This window comes from Diorhabda sublineata, chromosome 6 (assembly GCF_026230105.1).
Source record: "Diorhabda sublineata isolate icDioSubl1.1 chromosome 6, icDioSubl1.1, whole genome shotgun sequence".
Lineage (NCBI taxonomy): Eukaryota > Metazoa > Arthropoda > Insecta > Coleoptera > Chrysomelidae > Diorhabda > Diorhabda sublineata.
In genome coordinates, this window is record NC_079479.1 from 8,948,947 (window position 1) to 8,971,465 (window position 22,519).

Consider the following 22,519-nt stretch of genomic DNA (forward strand, 5'->3'; position numbering starts at 1 on the left):
AATCAATTTAATAACATAAATTTCTAGATAACCACGTGTTGGCTAGGCTAGATGTGGTTTCACTTTTCAGAATGTACACTTATAAGCTTGCCTAAGATTTATTGATAAAAGGGAACAGATACAGATACAGTAACCATTGCAGTATAAATGAGAATTAATTTTTAAAATAAATATCAATTCTTTTTAATAACACATATTTTTCTTTTAATCATAAATTTTACAAACAAACTTTTGGTACACCAATAGGTGTCTCAATGTCACCTGGCCTGGCATCTTATGTCATGGACGATGTATTAGACGTGGTTATTCCTGCACGATCTTCTCCTCTTCTTCTTTACACTTTTGCAATAGTTGTCCGTTGTCACTCTCCATTTATAAAATCTTGTCCCAAAGCACAATATCCAAGGATTACTCTAATGGTCTTCTGGATTCAGTGTTTCTAGAAAATTATCTTTTTCGTATCATCTTCATTGACACTTGGCCAAATAGCTTTGGATGTTGTGCAATCACTTCTCTTTGACTATCTACCTTTACGGAGACGTTGTTGGGGGACGACACAATAGATTGAGTTGAATTATAAATAGAAAAAGTTAAAAACTCTATCCTGGATTGGAAATGTAGAAAAGTAGAAGAGTGGTTGGCTACTCAAGTTTCCAAATCGTTGAAAATAAAGGGTAACACATTGAGCTTCCTTCCAATAGAACCAGGCCCAATCTAGATAGAATATTTAACTTCTCGGTGGATGTTATAACGATAAACAACTGAAACAAATTACAGGGGTCGGATAGATAACTGGTGACCAAACAAATTCCGTGCCTGTTAAGGCGGAACAGGTGAGTAGTAAGATAAGCAGAAGAAGTTAGCTTGTTTCTTGCCTGGATTTTACATTCACCTTCGTAGAGACTATCTCAAGAGCAGACTTCTAAGAGATATGACAATAATTATCATTAATTCCTCTTTAAATAGTAATATAAAAGAAATGAGAACAAAAATCCGAGGAATCACAATTATATATACCACCTGGTACACAGACGACTCCAAAATGAAAGTCTTGGCCGGAGGACATCCCAAAATAGGCGAATCTTTTTCGCTTGGGGGACACGCTACCGTCTTTCAAGGCGAGGTAGTCGGTGTGAAGGAATGTGTACGCCATAAATAACATAAGAAGTAGAGCTACCATACAAGCCATGGAATGTTCTCTAAGCAGATACTTTGGGTGAATAAGACGATTAGCAGATAATGCGGCGTGAAGATTTTGTTGCACAGAGGACAAAACCTCTATCTACATAATCTCAAAGTATGAAACATACGGAACTTCAAGAGCATTTCACCTGGGTGTGTATGGAATAGAAGACGAAGATCTCTATCATCTACAACTATCCCACATTCTGAACTTTCTAAAAGGATTAGGATTAATATATTAGCTGTAAACACTGGCTTACCTAGTATTGTAGATGACACCGCGATATCTACATACTTACATAATAAGTAGAAGGATTATAAAATTGCACAAAAAAATATTCAAAATTTTATATTAAAATTCATCAAAATCTATCACAGACACTCGAGTACGATTAAATATAATATCGTGATGCGCAGGAGGTACTGGAAATATTCCATTAAATTCCCCAACCTGTTTTCTAACATGAAATATTTTCGCGGGATGTCCCGTTTTGAACGTATGCAACGTCCTTTTTATATCAGTAATTTGTTTCGCTGTAGCTTGACTGATTATCAGGCCGAAGAATATCAACTGCGGGTTACATTCCAAAAATTCCGAAAAAATATATCGAACGTTCTTATTGTCGATGAAATACGCTTGATCGCATTTAATAAATGTTCTTTGTAGTATTTTCCTGGGCATTTTCGACAATCCCTTCAATATTTTCTCCATAGATAAAATGGAACATTCGATTCTGAAAACATGAAATTAATTAATACAATTTTGAGTAATTATTTTCAGACTGATTTTTAATAGCCCTGGATTTATAGTTAAATTGGTGGAGGGGCACCAGTTGAAGGACTTTTTAGCACTCCAGTAAAAGTTTACAGCACACCGTTATTGTGAAAAGGACTGAAAAAGGCAGAAAACTGGCAACCGAAGAGTTTGGGGATATATTGCTTTATCTTATATCTATTAGGGTATTTTTAAGAGGAAATTATGACAACATTGGAAAGGGAAAAAGACAATTTTCTTCGGTTATGATCAACGAAACTATGAGGTAATAAGGAGGGTTTTCAGATGATATTGTTGCCCAATTCGATAGTTCGAGTCACGTTTCGAACTTATACAACATTTAAATGGGTTGGATTAGTACTGCTACTGAAGGGAAAGTGTGATTTATATCAACAAGATCCTTTTTGAAAGATAATTGAGTTTGGATGCAGTGGACGTTTGCTCTATATTCGATTCCGTTCAGGATAATACCTCAATGAGGTCTTCATACTTTGTCAAAAGTAGGAACTAGATCCAATTGAAACGCGTATATATACAGTGTGTAATAAAAATATAAAAATAAAAATTATACACAACGGTAATTAAAAAAGAAAATAAATGAAAAGTTATTGAATAATACCTGAAATGTTTCAATGCAACCGCTTTTTCCAAATGCAGATTTAAATTCGTCACAAAAGGTTCATTCGGCGCAATAAGTTTTAAGCTCAAGTACTCCAATCGACATCTAAGAAACACCTGAAAAATTATAACAATATATAATATATTCAAAAATTTTAAATGACTCAGTTATAGTTGTGTTTTCCCATATACTCATATTTGTAATAATAAATTGAGATATAGTAAATTAAGTTATTTCAATTAGAGGAGCAGCATACAAGGGAACGAAATACCCAATAATTTGGCTAGAAACAGGGTTTTCCCCTGACTAAAAACCGTTTCACATGAAGTTATCACTTCGGTCATTAGGATCGATCAATCGAAACCAGAAGCTGCATCCAAAAAAAATGATTCATTAATGTTGCGGCACAATATGAAGAGTAGTAGAATATATGTTCTAGTTCTAGTGAGGACGGAACATAGATCTTTTTATGTCGTAGAGATAAAATCTGCTTTCATTTGAACAATCTTCAACAGCCAAATCGATATGTACTCTAGTATGGTCTACAGGTAAAAACTGGTCCTTATCCTTATCCATATCCATTTGCTTCCTGTAACTGTGTCTGCACTGCAGCAATCGACCTGTAATCCACCGATCGTCCTGTCACAAACCTTTATTTCAAAGCAGAAACTCTGGAACTTGCCAAGTTATGCGATGTCTACCTTGACCAGGTCTTCTTCTGTTTCCCTATTTTAGTAATTTATCAGTTAAACTTGTATACCAAGGCTCCAGTAAAACATTTATTCAAGAAAAACTTGATGTTTTTTTAACAAGTTCACATAAACTTCACTACACTAGCGCTCTCTAAGTCTGAGCTCGCATATGAATAGTCCTTAGCGCGCCACATGCAAAATGAACTTCACCCCCTATAATGTTCGATCACATGGGAAACGGATATATGTGATACACCAATTCTTCGAAATCTTATTCAGTACAGTATTTTTTTAAGTCAAAAACAAGCACAGGGTGGTAAATCTATACTCAAGTAGTATATGCAATGTGTAGGTACTTGTTTTGAACTTCTCTAGGTTATAGTGTTCGAGAAAGACATGCCTTGGTAGCTGATTCCAGAAGAAGTCCAGACGTTCTAGGCATTTCCATGCAATACTCGAGTAGTACCTGCAATGCGTAGGCACTGTTTTTTAACCTTCTCTAGGTTGTAGTGTTCAAGAAAGACGTGCTTTGGTAGCTGATTCCAGACGTTCTGGGCATCTCCATGCAAAATCAATGTTCATAATCTACGTCAGTCTGTTAAGTAGACCTTGCAACTACTGCCTGGGTGGAATTATGTTGAACAACTGGAATGAACTGTTAATATCGGTAAAACAGAGTCAGTTCAGCGACTTTTCTACTATGTTTAAAGTTTCTGGCTAACTCTGGATCGCCTATGAGTCGAATTGCTCTTTTCTGTATTCAATCGAGGATCCTCAGGGTATGCTTGGAAGCCGAGCTCCAAATGTCCGACCAATATTTCAACATTGAACTAATCTCGGGTTTGTAGGAGATTAGAAAATGTTGTGGAGTATATAGTTTTTTGGTTTTAAAGAGACAGGTTTTTGTGAAATTTTCTACTTTAACCGGCACTACGGTCGTTTGGTCTCAACAATCGACTACCAATCCTTTCTTTACTGAGCATGATGCCTCCAACTTCCTACCCCTAACTGGATCAGGTCCGCCTCAACGCTCTCCTGCCAGCGAAGGCGCTGGCTGTCTTCCTCTCAGTAGCCGTCCTCCAGGAACTCCAAACTGAGTGATGATGATGATGATATTTTATGTCCAGATAGGACCAAATCCGGAGTCGCAGCACTTGCCATCCTTATAAGCACAGTAGCTTTGGTCTGCGCTGTATTCAGCTCACACATACTTAAATCTAGTTATTGAAAAAATTGCTCAATTCAATTACATACTACTAAATAAATATCATCAGGAAATTAACCTCAGTTACACAATAACTTATACACAAAATAACTAAACAGAAATGAAGTATAAGAATTTTTATATAAAAACGACATTTTTTTCCCAATAGCAAATTATTAGGCCAATCAGGTCTTCTAGAATAAGTGTATACCTAATTTGCACCTAATTTAATTACAATTTTTTACAATAACTATGACTACATGACCTAGCAACAACTGGAAGCAACAGATTATGGAGAAGACACATTGTTATGGTGGGTATAAGTCTCTGCTTGGCAATATAACTCCGTTATCAACTTCTAAAACATACCTTTTCTAAAAATGATCCATCTAATAAGTACGGTATCTCTAAGGTGAGTCTTCGCAGTGTTTCGAAATTTTCTATAAGAGAATAAGCAGATATTACGGCACTGCTTGTACACCTTCAAATTAAAAGAAAAACTTCAAACGTCAAGTTTTTATAAATAATATTTAAGCGTAGTAATAATTACTAATCTATCGAAAGGAGTTTTGAAACTAACAGTTAATTTAACTATATGCACATTTATAATTCATTTGGAGTAATAAATCTTCATGAACCTTACAAAAATAATAGAAAATAAACCATGCAAGTGTAATAAACAAGGATATATGAGAAAGTAATTTAAAAAGCTGGCTGACAAAAGTAGTCAAGAGAATCTATAAAAAATAATTTTTTATCCGACTAAATTATATAGCGCCCTGTAACTAAAAAATACTTTCACATCTAAGCAAACCTAAAACTAAAAGGTAAATGAATATATAAAATAAAAAAAAGGATTAAAAAAAACATACATTGCACAATGATATATCTCCAGTTCAACTAATTTATTTAGACGTTTAGATATTTTTTCGAATGGATGATGAGGGAGATCTTTTTTTACACCAACTCTTGCTTTCTTAAAAATCTTATGATCTTCTTCCTGTTCATTACTTTTCTGGGAACCTAAAATAAACCCACAGAAAATTTGAGAAATGAACAAAAAGAAATTAAATCAGATATTTTACTACAATTAAACTGTTAAAATATCAGGGCCCACTCCAACAAACCCTCCTCCTATTAAAATTCTCATTATCCTACTAAACTTTAACAAATGTGTTTAAAAGTCTAAACTCCCTGTTTATTACTACCACTACATCAACACTACGTTTCGACAACCAAGTTATCGTCTTCAGAGATCGGAAACAAAATAACAAGTAAATTAAGGCAACATGCTTCATTTTGAAATGATTTGTTTAATTCGCAATATATATACTTGGAAAGGATATGTAAGAGCAAACGAATGCCAGGAAAAAAATGAATGTACAATGTGATTTATTAGTAATGGTCAAATATTATAAATGATAACAATGGGTTAAATTTGCTCCTTGGTGAGATATTAAATTGTCATTAATTAAATAGATTTTGCTAATTTTATATAATCGCTGTCATCTCGTTTCTTGGTTATAAATTTAAAACTCATCAGATTTTAATGGATTTTTTTTCAATCTTAGTTTCAAGATTTTAATTTAAAGCTTTATATTTTCATGCCAATGCACTCGTTTGCTTATAATTTTTAACCTTTACACAAGTAATCGAATTAGGTTTTTATATATATTTTTCTTACCATTTTATATTATATATATATATATACATATATATATATATATATATATATATATATATATATATATATATATATATATATATATATATTAAAATTAGTATAAGGTTAGGTTAAAAGTAAGTGATCATAATGTTGATTTAATTTTTATTAAAATATGTAACTAAGTATGAGGTCAAGTTACGTTATGTTTAAAATAAGTATAAGCAATAGCGCCAATTGGTAAAAGGTTTTAAAAAATTTAATGAATTTTTAGTATATACTCACCCTGAAATAGACATGTCCTAAAATTTAATCTCTGTAATTCTTTACAATTATCCGATTCCAGAAGTTTGTATGCAGCTGTCACATATTGCAGATTACAAAAAATTATTGAATGAACAAAATTAAGATTTTCAAACTGAATACTGTTCAGTTCTTCTGGGATACTCAATAACTGAAATAAAAAATATTTTCGACACAGAAATAACGAAAAGAAAAACACTGATCCTTCGAGCCTTCCATAGGTTACTGATTCTTACCCGGCTCGAAGGACCATACAATATAGCTGTAATGGTAGTATACTTAACTTAGAAAATAGATTTGAAAAAAAAATTCTCTTCAATTCTAAAACACTATAATATTAAAAACCATAGAGGTGTAGTACATTACCTTACTCTCTTTGGGTCCACAAGGAAGGTCAGAATGTAAACTTAGAAATACATCCCAAGCTTTTTCTAAATCAGTTTCTCTAGGATCAAATATAGATTTCACTGTAGTACTCGGTTTTCGATACTGAATTTTTTCTAAAATATAGTAGTTACACATAAACCCATTTATGTGAAGAAAATGTCATACCAAATATTAGTTCGATGTCTGTGTTCCATCTTTTGCAGTCGAATGTTTTTGAAAGTCCGGCAAATGTAAAATCATAAATAGGTAATACAGTTCTTGATCTTATAACAAGTTTTTTTAAATTCTTTAACTGAACTACCCATCTTTGGAAGTTTACTTTATACAAAGAATCTGTATCATCAAGTACCTAAAAAATTATCCCAAATTTTATCAATTTTTCAATATATCTCAAAATTAAGGGATAATTTTTTAAATTCTAGTTTTTTAAACTGACGCCAACAGGACAAAAGGAGTTAATTAGAAATATAAAAAGCAAATTATATATATATATATATATATATATATATATATATATTTTAGGTTAGGTTTAAAATAAATAAGAGGTTAAGTTGAGTCAGGTTTAAAATAGATGTGAGGTTAGAATAGGTGTTAGAGCTCAGAGAAACGCTAGGTGTGGCTGGACTTTCAGAAAAAGGTCAGCTACTTGACCCAAATCAAATCCAGCCCACCGAGCAAACCATCTAGGATTTACCACAGGAGACGTTAATTATATTGATCAGCAATGAGGCTTCATTTTCAATCGAAAGCAGAGTGCTATAGAAGAAGACGAGTCTATAAAAGACCTGGAGGAAGATTCGCGCATTGTTCCATAAAAGGAAACGTGACTTTTGGAGGAAGTTACTTGATGATTTGACTGGCATTTCAATGGAAACAAAAACCGAGTTGGTTTTCATTGAAATTGGAGGTGGAGCGGGGGGATTAAGGGCGAACCGATACATAGAAGAAATTTTAGAGGACCACGAAGTTTGCTACTCCAGTTTCATCAGCAAAAACTTCATCCTAATGCAGGACAATGCCTTTGGTCCAAATACTACAGATACCTTACATTCTGTATTTACAGTAAGCCGAAATTTCCATTATGGATTTTTTTTAAAGTTATCAAACAGCCAATTTTTCAAAAACTTGCACAATTGAAAATTTCGTAATATGACACTTAATTAGCACTTAATTTTTCGCTTATTGTTTTTTGTGCTTGCTCATATTGCTCTGCTAACTTTAGTAACATCTTCCAATCTCTGTTCTGTATCTAGATACAATGAAGTTCTTGTAACGAAGCGTCTTCTTAATACCTGTGTCCACAACAATCAATTTTGATTGTTTATTGCTGGTATTGGTCTTTAGAAACTGTACTAAAGCTCTAGACATAGTCTATTGAGTCATTCTATTGGGTTATTTTAATTTAAAAAGTTCAAGGGAAACCGAAAAAATTATTTATTTACTTTGTCAATATTATAAAAAATATTTCATTTTATTTAATACAAAACCAGTGCTCCATAACAATAGAAAATTATTTTTAATTAATTTAGCATAAGATAAAACTTTTTATATTATGATGAATATGTTAAATTTTGAAAATTATATATTAATGTTGCATCAAATTGTAATTTGATTATTCCATTACTAAGAGTTAAATCACTGTTATAATAAACTCACCCACAATTCATCCAGTTGCTTAATTCTAGAAAAAAATAAATCTAATCCTGATACAGCATTCCCGTGCTCCAATTTTTTAGCAATTATTTTTATACATAACTTTCTTAATGATTTCAATGACCGACTGGCTTCTATAGTTTCAGAACCAAAGTGTTCATCTTCCACAGATATTGCCAGTTTATGCAGCTAAAAAATTATTAACTATTCAATAGATTCAAAAAATTATACTATAATTACCTACTTTAGAATATTCTACAGTATCTTGATACTTCAAACCTAGCTTTGTATCTATAGCGTATAATTCACTCAAATTCACAAGTTTTTGAAGTAGTCTCCTTAAGTCTTGAGTGGGTATCCAATATAAACAATTTATATTTAAAACCTCAATAAGGGTTGGATCCATTTTTATTGAAATGAAACTACAAATATTTTTATTGTAACTTTCAAATCTTCTGGACCAATCTGTAATTCTGGAATAACGATTCTGTCAATATTAATTATTTCCAAATGATAGTAAATCATTTTAAATGGTATTGAAACAATGAAAAATTATTACATACTTTGTAAATAATAATTTATTGTGACAAAATTTTGAATATGGAAAAAGATCTGAAGTTTAACGTATAATAGAGGGGCTTGGAGGAAGAGGAAAACAATACACAATTCACAAAATCTTGATATACTACGAAATATGGTTAATCATAGAGGTAACAGACCTGTTTTCAAGCAAATCCGTCAATAATACATTAAAGATTCGTTTGAATGTGTTTTATTGGTCAAGAAGGAACCATGGCATCAACAAGTTTAACAGGCGTTAAGTGTAGAGTGCTCCAAAGCTGGTAATTGTGCTAGATCTGTATCGAAATTTGGTTTAGATAATACTATACAGGATGAAGTTTATGTGGAATCCAGTTATAATACTGGATATTACGAGAAAAAATATCCGGAATATATAAAAACATATGCCTAATTCCCTTTTAATAAATTTAGGGATAGAGATTTTGCTGGTATTGAGAAACAAGTATGCTCTCTAGAAGAGTGGCATAATGCTGTTGGAATCAAAAATAAAAAATACTTTCAAAGTAATTCCAATGACATAAGCAATTTTATTGCTTTAGACATATTCTAACAGACACAAAAGAAAACATACATTGCAATTAGGTACGGTTTGATTTGAGTTGGAGCATGTTCATAAAACATTACCTGAATGTGTGATGTTAATAGAATAATTATTTACGATACTTTATAACAGGGCTCAATTTTTAAGTTGAAAAAGGCAATAAGCCACATTTTTTCCTAGTGATATTTTTTTATTTTATTAGATTATTTTGATACATTTATATATAACTATTAAGAAACTTTGTGTATGATTAATAATTACAATTTCAGGATTTGCTTAAAATGTAAAAATTTGAAATAACTCGAATCTAATATACCAGACAATGTTTCAAATTTAAAAAAATAATAACTAAACCAATGATAAAATTGTTACAATGCGATGAATGAAATGTTTTATTTAAAACAAGCGAAATATATTAGAATAACGGTATTATTATGTAATTTATCACTTTTGAATCAAAATAATAGATTTAATTTCAATTACAGAAGAAACTGAATATTGGAATGCGAAATTTATAACTAAATATATGTTAACACTATTACCTTATGACATATTTTTCTTTCAAAAAATAGTCCAAACGTGGAAATACTTCACAAAATTGTACTAAATCATAGGTATTCAAATGTTTTAAAATGTTAATCAAAATTTCATTAGGCAGTCGATCCATTATCGGTGAGAAATATGTATGCAAAGTTGATATCCTTCATAACATATCTTGAAAAATTCTTCCGAGTATTAAAAACAATATTTTCTGCTCAACTCTAAGGTTAAGTTTATAATGGCCAGCTGGTTCTGAATCATAGAAAAAAAATAATGATAGTGAAATTGAAATAGTGTTATTAGACGAAAGAGAAGGAGCATGGGTTCATCTATGGAGGGTAACTACCCTCCTTAGGTTCACCAATCTCTATCTCTCTCCACTCGCCAACAAATTCGATATTTGTTATTCTTATGATATTCCTACCACTTCAACTTCGACGTAATTTCGATCTAATCATAATAGAATAGAGAGAGATAGAGATTGATAAACCGATCGTTCTTCCTCCATCTGTCAACCGTTCGGGATCACTTCAGCAAGCTCCTGCACATCGCTCTTTCTATTTTTACTATTTTCTCTATGTTCTATATGTTCCCTAACAACCACAAACTACCTAGTCTATAGAAGTTTTAGTGAGTTGAGTGTTTATTGAATTAAAGTCTTAACAATTTAATCGATATATAATAATAAATCAAAATATGCAAGTTATACAGGGACATATTGGAAAATTCTTAGCCTACTATAGAACCAAACAAAATTTCAATGTCAAAATATTTTATTTTTCAACATATTCTCTTAATTGGATACATTTAGTACAGCGAACCTGCAACGTCTCTAGACCATTAAAAAAATGTTTCTTCTTGCTCTGCAAACCAGAACTTTTCTTACTTCCTCGATGGAAGAAAATTTACAACCTTTTCAACTTTTTTTCAGTTGAGGAGAGAGATGATAGTCAGACAGGGCCAAATCTGGTGAATAGGAGGGGTGTGCTAGTAATTAAAACCCATGGCAACATGAGATTTGTGTACAGAGACGTTGTCCTGCAAAAACATAACACCTTTGGATAGCTTTTCGCGTCTTTTCTCTTTAATTTTTTCCTGCAGAGTGGTTAGTAATGTCGAATAATAATATCCAGTTATCCAAAAAATCAATCATGATTACTCCATGACAATCCCAAAAAAACTGAAGCAAGAACTTTTCCAGCAGATTTTTAGAGGACCAGATTGTGGTCATTCCATCGATTGTTGCTTTGTTTGTGGATCGTAGAAATGTACCCAATTCTCATCCATAGTAACAATTCGGTTTAAGAAGTCTACATCGTTTTCAAATCGAGCACAGATCGAACGCGATGCTTTTACCTTTGCACGCTTTTGGTCAACATTCAAACATTTGGGTATCCATTTTGCAGCAATTTCTCTGATGTCCAAATTGACGTGAACTATATGATGAACGGGTTCGTATGAAATATTCAGTGCTTCAGATATCCGTTTTAGCCCAATTCGATGGTCTGATAAAATCATGTCATGAACATCGATATTTTCGGGGACTGACACAGAAACTGACCTTCCCGATCGCTCATCATTTTCAATGGAAACTTTACCTCTTTTGAATCATACATACACTATTTTAAGAACTGGTTGTCGAGCTACACGGGGTACACTATTTATAGTTTCCGGCATCGTTCGGTAGACGGTGACAAAATCGTAAAATTATTGACGATTGCTATATATGCATCTTTCATAGTGTTACCAACAGTAGACTATTTGTTGAGTATACATAGAATAAGTAAAAGTATTGAAGTTTCATTTCAAAAAATTAGAATTTTATTTCATCTATGCTAGTCGTATAACGGGTTGCGGATATGACAGGCGCTTTAAAAACACTTTCAGTAGGAATCAAACAAAAAAATTGGATTTTCACGAAAATCTATAATTATTCCAAATCTATTTTCTTCAACAATACCGACTGACTCAATGTACCCTACATCCAAAAAGGTACAGTCAGAAATCAAACAAGAAAATTGAATCTTCACGAAAACCATTGCTCAAACTCAAAACTGATGTGATTTTCGAAATCTCCATGAGAAAAAACATGTAACCCCTAATTTTTTTCGATACTTTCGAAGCATGTCATTTTTTAAAATTTTCAAAGGCATAAAGGCTTTGTTATAAAAATGACAAAAAAATCTTTCGTCTCCGATTTCGCTAGAATTTTGCACAGGGGGGTATTTTAATCTCATTTTTTAAAAATTATGTTTCGCTTGTTCGAGATAATTTCAAAGCATGGACCTCAAAGACATCTAATAAAAAAATGTTTTTGGTACGTATTACATGACCCTCTAATACACACCTTTTTAACAAAATTGGCGCACCCTGTATATCAATATAATTTTCTATTGTATACAAAGAGAAGTAGGCACTTAAATAAAAAATGTTTTCTACTGCAATTATTACTGAAAAGTTATGAAATACAACTTTTCAATAAGAGATAGCACTGTTGGGTATTTGACCATTATCCACTGTTCGAAGTATGTGTAATTCCATTTTTAGACGTTTCCATTCATATTTTTGTGATGGTGGACACTCAAATATGTTTCTCCATCCTGACACAACTTTGGTCCTAATGAAAAAATAAATTGGTGTGGAAATAACAGACGCCATCTTCTACTCATATTTGTAAATAAGTGGCAAAAAGCCTTGAGTGGAGACATACGGAAAGGCAGAAATTAATATTGAAATGAGCTCAGTATGAGCTTATGTACACAGATGGCGTTGCTACTGCTAAAAATCTGAAAAAAACTTAAGTTTTTGAGTTTCTGCAAATTGAATAAGTGACGGGATTTGCTAATTTGTGTCCTGAGTAAATACTTTTGATTTCAAGATAAAATTTTTAAAAATAAACCGTCAAAAGTTAAAGGTGTGAAAGCAGCAAAGCAAATTTAGTATTTCAAAAACATTATACAAATAACCGTCCTAGTCTTCAGATCTGGCATCTTCTGAACATTATTTTTTATATGATTCCATTTGTGACAAATTCATGGCACTCATGCTCGCCGAAAGGTAATTTTCATGAAAAATAAAACAAAACAAATTTCAATAATTTCATTTATTAAATAATTTCGTCCCCATCGTTTCTTGACAATAGGTACAATATAAACATTACCATAACAGAAAAAAAACACGTTATATTACATCACGTCTCGCTACCTCAAATCAAGTCACGTCACGTTACGTTACGCCGAATGATGTTACGTTACGTTACGCCGAATGATGTCACGTCACGTTACGCCGAATCACGTCACGTAACGTTACGTTAATATTACATTTGGACATAACTAAAATATAAATAAATATGGTTAAGATGTTATGTTGTTAGCTTACATCACGTTATATTACATCACGTCACGCTACCTCAAATCAAGTTACGTCACATTGTGTCACGTTAAGTTGCGCCGAATCACGTAAATGTCACGCAATGTTACGTTGCATAACGTCACATAACGTTATGTTAATATTACATTTGGACATAAGTGAAATATAAATAGATATGGTTAGGATGTTATATAGTTAGGTTATGTTAGATTAGGATACGTCACGTCACGTTACATTACGTCAAGTCAAGTAACGTCATGTTACGTTACATTTATATTACATTTGGACCATAACTGAAATATAAATAAACATAAGAATTCTAAAATTAGAATAACAATACCTTGAATGATATTGAAATATCTACCCTTAAATCTATCTTCTACCTACCTACCAATAATTATTGAACCCCGAGAAGCTCATACAAGAAATAAAATAAATGAAAAGTGAATGTTTAAATATACCAATCAGTTTCTGAAAAAGATTCTGAATTTACTAGAAAACTTCATTGGTTTGAATGTTTTTCTTTTTAAAAAAGAAAGATATTGAAGCAACTAGCTTTTATAAACAAATTTCACTAAATTCAAACAACAAATTATTTTTTCTTTTCTACACCTATCAATTATCAAACATGACGAACGAATACCAGAAAAAAATTGATACCTCGACATAAAAAGTTTTTTATGAAACCGTTTCTTCAAATGCTAATCATTTCAAAATAGTTCTCTACACAACTTTATCAGTTCTCCATGTTTCTGAAGTGGTTAATTTAGTTTTTCAAGAATTTTAAGTAGTGTTGCCACTTATTATTTTGGAGAGACGGTGAAAACATCATCATTTCCTAAAAATCTAATAATCAATCCTGCCAAATATCAGAGTGAACTCTTTTCTTTTGGCCACAATTTGTAAAACCGTCGGAACCCATAGTATTTATCACTTTATATTATGTTATTTGCACACATTGAAAGGGTCTTATTCAAAAAATAATTATCTATACCTACATAAACAAGAACAAACAATAAAACATCTGATCCACAGATATGAGAATATTTTTTCGAAACGGCTTAATGGACACATGGACATGGAAGCTTACGATCTTTTTTGCAAACTATTAATTTGAAATATACTAATATACTAACCTATAGTAATTTTACACAAATCATTATATATGTCATATTTCTAAACTGATACTCCCTCTATACATTATTATTATATGTAAAAAATCACTCACCAGTTCACAACTTCGCCGTCTTGCTATATAGTTAAGAATTTTCGAGGTATCCATAATTTTCACAACACAATATTATATTAAAACACGGATAATTCTTTATCGGATTACTGTATACATGCACTTCCACGAACGTCAAAGCAAATTAAATCACTTTTAATTAATTTTAAATCCGTTTCACGAAAATTTTTAAATAAAAACTATTTTCTATTGATATACTGTAATGTTTTTTTGTTCAAAATAAAAACTTCCAACTTTAGTCACATTTTTTAAACTAGACATCGAAAGATTTTTTGTTGTTATTGAACAGATCCGGTCTATCTGTATTTTATTCTTACAATAACTTTTTTGTTCTGCAATCGAATAGGTATTTTAATAATAATAATATTAACAGTTCAATAAATATGTAACAGGTGGAAAGTTTTAACGTTAACAATAATTGCGGCGAACTATAAAGAAAAATGGCCGACATGCTGTCTACACAGACAAGGGCCAATGAACTTTTTGATGCTATATTTTAGATTATTGTTTATTCAATGTCTATAAGTAAATAGATAAATCACACAATTTCAAATAACCCGAACAAGATGATCAATTTAAATTAATTTGAAAATAAAATAAAATGTAATTCACTGAATTCATACATCTTTTAGGAAACTTTAATTGGACAATTCTCGTTAATTTTTACTTGAAGAGAATTAAATCTTACCTAAATCAATAATAAAATTGTTTTCACTTCACAATCTAAAACTAAATTAAACGAAATTTTACGAAAAGAAATTTGAAAATTTAGCATCAAGTATGTCTGCCCGACTTAGTAACACTGTCAAAATTTCCTTATTTAAATAATTAAATGCATTGTTTAAAGTTTGTGACGTCAACATTAGCAGTGCGCAGGTCAAAAATAAGTCTAGACACTAACAAACAAGGTTAATAGAATAATAGAAGGTTTGTGAAAATAACAAGATGCGCAGTAGACAAGTGACGTCACCGGTTCCTCATAACTGTGAGAACGGCAACAAGTCTCAATAAATTCGTTTGTAAAGCCAGATCAGCAAGAGATAACACACATCTTCATAACTCGAACATAATGTTAGTGAGGTTCTGATTGTCATAAAAATATAAACAAAACAAAAATGTAAACATAATGACGTAGCTGGTGTTCTTGCAGCTGATCGTTTTTTACAAAAGCATGCGCATGTAACAAACCTTATATTCTAGTAACCTTGTTAACAAATTATTCAAAAGGGGTAAATGAACTTGATGATGTAATGTTTTGATTTATTAAATAATAAGTAATTCTGAGAAGGTTCCACAATTTAACAAAAAACCAGTCGTAAATATTACATTTGAACCATAATATAAACATAAGAAATTGAAATATCTACCCTAAAAACTATATTTTATTGAATGAGAGTTTAGAGTTTCGTATACCTTGTACATAAGATAGGAAATAATTACAATTCAATTGAGTAGGAGGATGTTGCATCCTATTACGAAAAATTTTTTCAACTTTCAATATATGCTACAGAGAGTTTATGTCAAACAAATTCTGAATACTTCAAATAATATTAAAACTTAACACCAATAGTTTTTTTTCAATCCCCTGTATATACTAATCATATTTTTTAAAATATCGATTAAGGCAAATATCTACATTTTTAAATGTTTGTTTCAATTCAACAAAATGTTTTATTTTTATTTATTTAATAAACATTGTGTTGAAAATAATATGTAAGCACTTTTTTAATGAGTGTAGTAAAGATATGCACGTACGTTTAATTCAATAGTGCTTTGAAGAATTATTTTTCTAATATGGTAAGTCAAAATTTATTACGTAATTGTTATAAAGTGAGATAAAATTTTGAAATAATGTTAACTAACTTCATTTTTTTCAAATTCTATTTGATGAAAAAAGAATATTAAAGCAGCTGATCAAAATAAAACTTGAATGTTGGTAATACCTCACCAATTTCAAACTTGAGAAATGGCGGCACTGGTTGGTACAAATTATCTAGGCACCCAAGTCGAAAGAAAGTTTTTTTGTTAAATTTGAAAAGATGTAAAAGCGAACTATTACCACCTTCAAAACTCAATTTTTGTTCTATAAACAAATCGAAATTAAATAAGAAAAATTATATAATGCAGAATGAATAGAATAGGATTGTGACTTCATAAATTTGCACTTTCGACTTTTTTCGACCATTTTGTGAAATGCACTGTCATTTAATTCATCCGATTTCCAACTTCCAATCTACTTATTAGCATTCCTTCGAGAATTCCATAATTATATGAAATCTATTATAGATGATCTAATAAGTTTTAAAATGGAAAAATAATTGTGAAGTTTCATTTTATACTGGCAAGATCCTTGGTTACAGATTCTTTTGAGATTCATATATCTATGGGCGACTATATTAGAAATCACGTTCTGTTTGTCACCGAGTACATTACTAAGTTTAGCCAATCTTCAACATCAAAAAGCAAAAGCTCTCGCAACAGCATTAACATGGAAATTGAAAAATCGTTATAATAAATTACCGAAAAGTATTCATGGTAATCGTTTCATTAGAGATACAAGGTAAGTCTTTTTATAGATGTATATTTCTTTATTCGATATTGATTTGTATGATGTGATAAATTGTAATAAAATTTCCCGTATTTTTCTTATAATTAACTAATTAATCAATATAATAATTCTTGTCCTCAATATCTCCCTTTTAATCTGGACACGTGTCAAGCCAAGTTCAAGTAACAGAACTGGAGAGCAGCACCGCAAACTTGCGAGATACGTATATGTGGGGATTTCTTGGTTGTCTAGGGCTCTTTTCTTCTTAAAACGCCGGTTAGAAAGAAAACACTTTTATTACAGAATTTAAACAATAGAAACACTTTACTTATGTATAATGTAAATGAGAAAACTAAGGTTGTTAGTAAAAATATTCGTGTGTGTGGTTTTAACGTTAAATGAGCGCGAGATCTTGAACACGCGTGAAGTCGCCGTAGTTACGTGATATCCTACCGTCCATATCACACTCCCGACTGACTCTAATGTTATTGTCGGCTTTAAGGCGGGTTTACACGTTACGATAAATCGTAACAACTTGTCTGAACGATAAGTCGTTGCATGCAAGTCGGTGTGTGTAAACCGCAAGTCGTTACGACTTGTCTGAGTTGGAGCCAGGTTGGAAGGTTGGTGCAAATTTCCACAAACTTCTCGGGTTTGCAACGACAAGTCGGAGGGCTTCATCGACAAGTCGGAACGTGTAAACGGTGACTCCGTCAAATCGGTCACCTAAGTTCTATTTTTGGAGCGAAGTACCTCAGTTCTGCCGTTGTGAAGCCATCTAGACAGTGTAGTAAATTTTGTATTTTCTGGTTTTGAGTGAAAGTTTTTGTTGTTAATCAGTTTTTATTATAAGTTTGCTTCGGTGAAATGTCGGACCTACGTCAAGCCTCTCGGGAGTTCCTGTTAGAGTTCATTGAATTGTACCGAAACTCTACATGCTTGTGGCAAACCAAAAGCAAGTATTATTCTGACAGAAACAAGAAGGACTTAGCCTACGCCGAGTTAGTGAAAAAATATCAAGAGATCGACCCAAAAGCAGACAGATCTACAGTTGTCAAAAAAATCAACTCATTTAGAACAGTATATAAAAGGGAACAAAACAAAATAAACAACTCCCTGAAATCCGGAGCAGGTAGTGATGAAGTTTATAAACCAAATCTGTGGTATTTCGAACATCTCCATTTCTTGAATGACGTCGAACCAGCAAGGATTTCTAAAAACACATTCGATGAAACCGAAGAAGGAAACATAAATGATGTTAGTAAACCCATTTGAACCAGGGTCTAGGGTCTTTTTTGTAAGTTTATTACAGGGAATGTTAACATTTCCTCTTCACACTTGTTGCAAGGCAAGTTATGTACATATACCATAACAGTAATTCCTCCATTGCTGGAAAGCACTTCACAATTCACCTCACACAGGAGAAAATACTGACTGACTTGAACGAAAAGTCGGTACGTGTAAACGGACATGCGATATTCGACAAATCGTTACAACTTGTCAACGACGATTTGTCGTAGGGTGTAAACCCGCCATTAGACTGTTGAAGAGAACCCGTGTTTCGTGCGTGGCTGTAGGATGGAGTAGAGCAATAATCTCGATCCTACATATATGCTCCAAATTTTATAAACACATCTTAAACGGTTAAGTATTTAGACATTAACATCCGAAAATCGTCATTTTCATCAGTGATTATGTTACAAAGCTGATAATTAGACTGGGTTTTTGTCTACATCGCAAATAGAAGATGTTTCCAAGTTCATTCTTGATAAAAATAAACAGATTTTGCATTAACCGCTGTTTTATTTTACAATAAGCATAAAAAATATCTTTCCAAGAGGTGCAGTTCCATCTCTTGGCATATTATTAAAAAAGAACCTAAGCAATATGCAATCTTTATACAGGGTCCGTCACGGGAAACGGACGTTTTTTGAGTTGCTATTACGCATCCGGTAGGAGTTGGAGAGGGGAGCCGAGGCCAGCACGTCACTCGTCTGACCTTACAATTTATGCTTGTTCATTGTTCAGTTGTCATCATGCCTATGTGGAACGTAGAGCATCGCGTTTTCGTGTATGACAGTTTTGTGCGGAGAGGCGAATCAATTAACGCCTCTTTCGTCGAAGGTTTAACGTTCCTTGGCATGGGGCATACCGAGCCAAAGCACCATTTTGCGATGAACAAGCATAAATTGCAAGGTCAGACGAGTGACGTGCTGGCCTCGGCTTCCCTCTCCAACTCCTACCGGATGCGTAATACCAACTCAAAAAACGTCCGTTTCCCGTGGCGGACCCTACATTGTATAGAGTGTAGAGAAGGAGGAACGTCTCTGGGTTAAAAAATGTGAGCTGATTTTTGATGGGTAAATAGGTGGCGCTGATTATAGAGGGTATTCGCTTGAATTTTACGCGCTGATTTGAAAATAACTGTATATTAATGCTTTAAATAATGCACCGTGATAATGAAATTACAAGTATTAAAATAATGAAACGATTAACAAAACAGAATCTCGTTAAATTAACTTTATTATTTAGCTATTTATTTGGTTTAGATAATACATATATTATAATATGAAAAAAAAGTAGAATCATGTAACAATAATGAAATAGTATAAAAAAAAACATTTTGGTTGATTAAAATAAAATATTGAATTTTATCCGTAACTAATATAATAATTATAGCGATATAATTAGATCAATAAAAATAATAGAATAATAAAAAAAATATTTCGGTTCATAAAAATAAAATATTGAACTTCATTAGCAACTAATATAATAGTTATAGTCATAATCATAATAATAATAATAAAATAATTGAAAATAAAACATTTTGGTTCATAGAAATAAAATATTGAACTCTATCCGCAACAAATATAATAATTATTGTTTTGTTAAAATATCATTGGTAATTAGCTTATGCAAGCAGGTACAGAAATATATCAAGTTCTTAATAAAAAATAAAAATCTAATAAGATATTAAGGATTGCACAGCTTTTCACATGAATATAATCAAACGTCAGTCACAACTTTGATAATTTCTTATACAGTAAGTGTTTAACTTCAGATCTCAATCCCATAGTATAATCAGCGCCACGTATTATCCCTACAGAATTCAGACCATATTTTAAACGTACCGTCCATAAGAGATGTTCCTCCTTCTCTACACTCCATACTACATTGACTAGTTTAATTTTCGTTACACGCAATTTTTAAAAAATATTGTTTCTCAAAATTTTAAATTTCGATCATTATTTGTAGATATGAATATACTCCACATGCTTATTATGTACATAATTTAGTTCCGCAAAGTTACGACTATAAAAATTTAGATATAAATAGACCGCAATATTTGAAACCACAATCTCATAGTTATACGCCCCACTGGAAAGGACTTTTTCCCTACCAATTGAAATATAAATCAGCGCAACCAGATGAATACTCAAAAGATTTTATTGTCGGAGAACCCTATAATGAAGACTTTGTATTGAGTTCGGATATCAAAGACGAAAAATTTGATGACGAAGATGTGGTAAGTTTTTTATGCTAACACCATATGTAAGGCAATTGAATATCTTCTTGCCAGTCATGAATCATTTTCAATTATACACTACATCAAATTGTTCCTTGCTCTGTCGTCAAATTCAACAAATATCAATAGAACATATAACATAATACACAAAAGAACGTATGTCATTACTAAAAAAACTAATATCCTATTGTAAACAGTTGTTTACATGATGTAAAGACTACAAGGTGTGCTATAGCGCATCAGCTGGGAAGCAGCCAATGAGAATTCGCTCCCAAAACGACGCGCCAATTTGAATTGACTACATGATGTAAAGACTACAAGGTGTGCTATTGCGCACCAGCTGGGAAGCAGCCAATGAGAATTCGCTCCCAAAGAAATGCGCAGAACGAGTCGAAAATGAGCCCTCGAGAAGAACACACCTTGTAGTCTTTACATCATAGTCGTTTATACAATTAGTAGAGAAGAATGGAATGTGATAAATTTATATTTACTCATATCTAGTGTTAGCGACGTCAATATAAAAGACTGTAACTCATTCCAAGCATTTTTCATATAATTTACTTAGCACCCACTAAAAAGAGCTACTTGTAAAATTTCAGTTGGGTACTTTCAATATATTACCATTATCATACGAAAAATATGAGGAACCTCTATATCAAAATCCTGATGAGTTCGATCCTAAACAACCTGAAGATAGAAACAAGGTTGTTGATTTTATCAAATCTACTGCTAAAACTACAGAAATGATTTTACATATGTTAAATCCCATTAATTATCACTTAAATGATCCTGTAAATGAAGATACTAATTATCCAACGGAAGGCTACAATCATGATAAGGTAAGTTATGTAAGCATTTTTATATTTTAATTCGAATTTCGCGCTCTTGAAAGGGAATTTTGAGAGATTAGGCTGGTAACACTGATCGAGACTTGGTTAGACAAATGTAAACACAATATAAATATTTTTTTTTGCATTTATTCTGGCTATCCAAGAAAGAAGTTTACAGTTGAAATTACTAGTACAAGGTCTGACTTTTCAGAGAAACATTTTCAGATAAATTAGTTCTAATACTCATTCAGCATAATAATAGATTATTCTAAAAGTGCCCCATCTATTTTTGGTAAGCGGTTCTGTGCTTGTTAATCGTCTGGTACTGTTAGCATTGCAAAAATTTAATTATACAAAACTGTTCCATCAAAGCCGTGGACAACAGCTAGTTTCACATAAATCCTGACAGGTAGCTTAATTTTTATACTAATATAAAGAAAACTACTTATCCTGGAAGACATTAGATTCATGGAATGATTATTTGCTTTTAAAATTGGCCATTTTAACACGGATGATGAACATAAAATCCGTGCCCTTGTAATTCGGGATCATCAATAAAAGTACGTGAGACAGCTAAGGAAGTAAATATATCACCTGAACAGTTATATAATATTTTGCATGAAAGGATATATTTGAAACATAAAGGATTGTTTAATGTTTATGAATAAATTGCTTGTATTAGAAATTCCAACAAATGTTTGGATGCCTTCAAACGAAAAGAGGATGACAGAGAAAAAAGAAAATTTTACATAACTTCCGAAATATTATTTTTTGGATGATGAAAAAAATTGTAAACTCGCTGCACTTAGGGTGAGTTAATAGATGAATTTGTCGCAGCAATACCACCCCTTCTGTCAAA

At 32.0% G+C, this 22,519-nt stretch overlaps 2 protein-coding genes across 4 annotated transcripts in view; one reads left to right on the forward strand and one right to left on the reverse strand.

The window, feature by feature from the left end:
* The window catches only part of LOC130445777 (uncharacterized), a 25,656-nt gene continuing 3,137 nt past the window's right edge, over positions 1-22,519 (reverse strand). Inside the window, exons 1-11 of one of the 3 annotated variants that reach the window (XM_056781633.1) lie at positions 15,445-15,878; positions 10,144-10,393; positions 8,723-8,951; positions 8,482-8,667; positions 6,991-7,174; positions 6,805-6,938; positions 6,421-6,589; positions 5,345-5,495; positions 4,842-4,953; positions 2,577-2,692; positions 1-1,916 (exon numbers count right to left, since the gene is read on the reverse strand). In XM_056781633.1, the coding sequence (XP_056637611.1) occupies positions 1,535-1,916; positions 2,577-2,692; positions 4,842-4,953; positions 5,345-5,495; positions 6,421-6,589; positions 6,805-6,938; positions 6,991-7,174; positions 8,482-8,667; positions 8,723-8,951; positions 10,144-10,268 (1,788 nt within the window). In that variant the 5' untranslated portion in view covers positions 10,269-10,393; positions 15,445-15,878 and the 3' untranslated portion in view covers positions 1-1,534. Of the gene's footprint in view, positions 1,917-2,576; positions 2,693-4,841; positions 4,954-5,344; positions 5,496-6,420; positions 6,590-6,804; positions 6,939-6,990; positions 7,175-8,481; positions 8,668-8,722; positions 8,952-10,143; positions 10,394-14,738; positions 15,879-22,519 lie in introns of those variants that run through there. The other 2 variants (XM_056781634.1, XM_056781635.1) reach the window with 2 other exon arrangements.
* The window catches only part of LOC130445776 (uncharacterized), a 14,894-nt gene continuing 8,847 nt past the window's right edge, over positions 16,473-22,519 (forward strand). The window contains exons 1-4 of the mRNA XM_056781632.1: positions 16,473-16,553; positions 17,117-17,316; positions 20,560-20,830; positions 21,430-21,669. Of these exons, the coding sequence (XP_056637610.1) occupies positions 16,551-16,553; positions 17,117-17,316; positions 20,560-20,830; positions 21,430-21,669 (714 nt within the window). The 5' untranslated portion in view covers positions 16,473-16,550. The remainder of the gene's footprint in view (positions 16,554-17,116; positions 17,317-20,559; positions 20,831-21,429; positions 21,670-22,519) is intronic.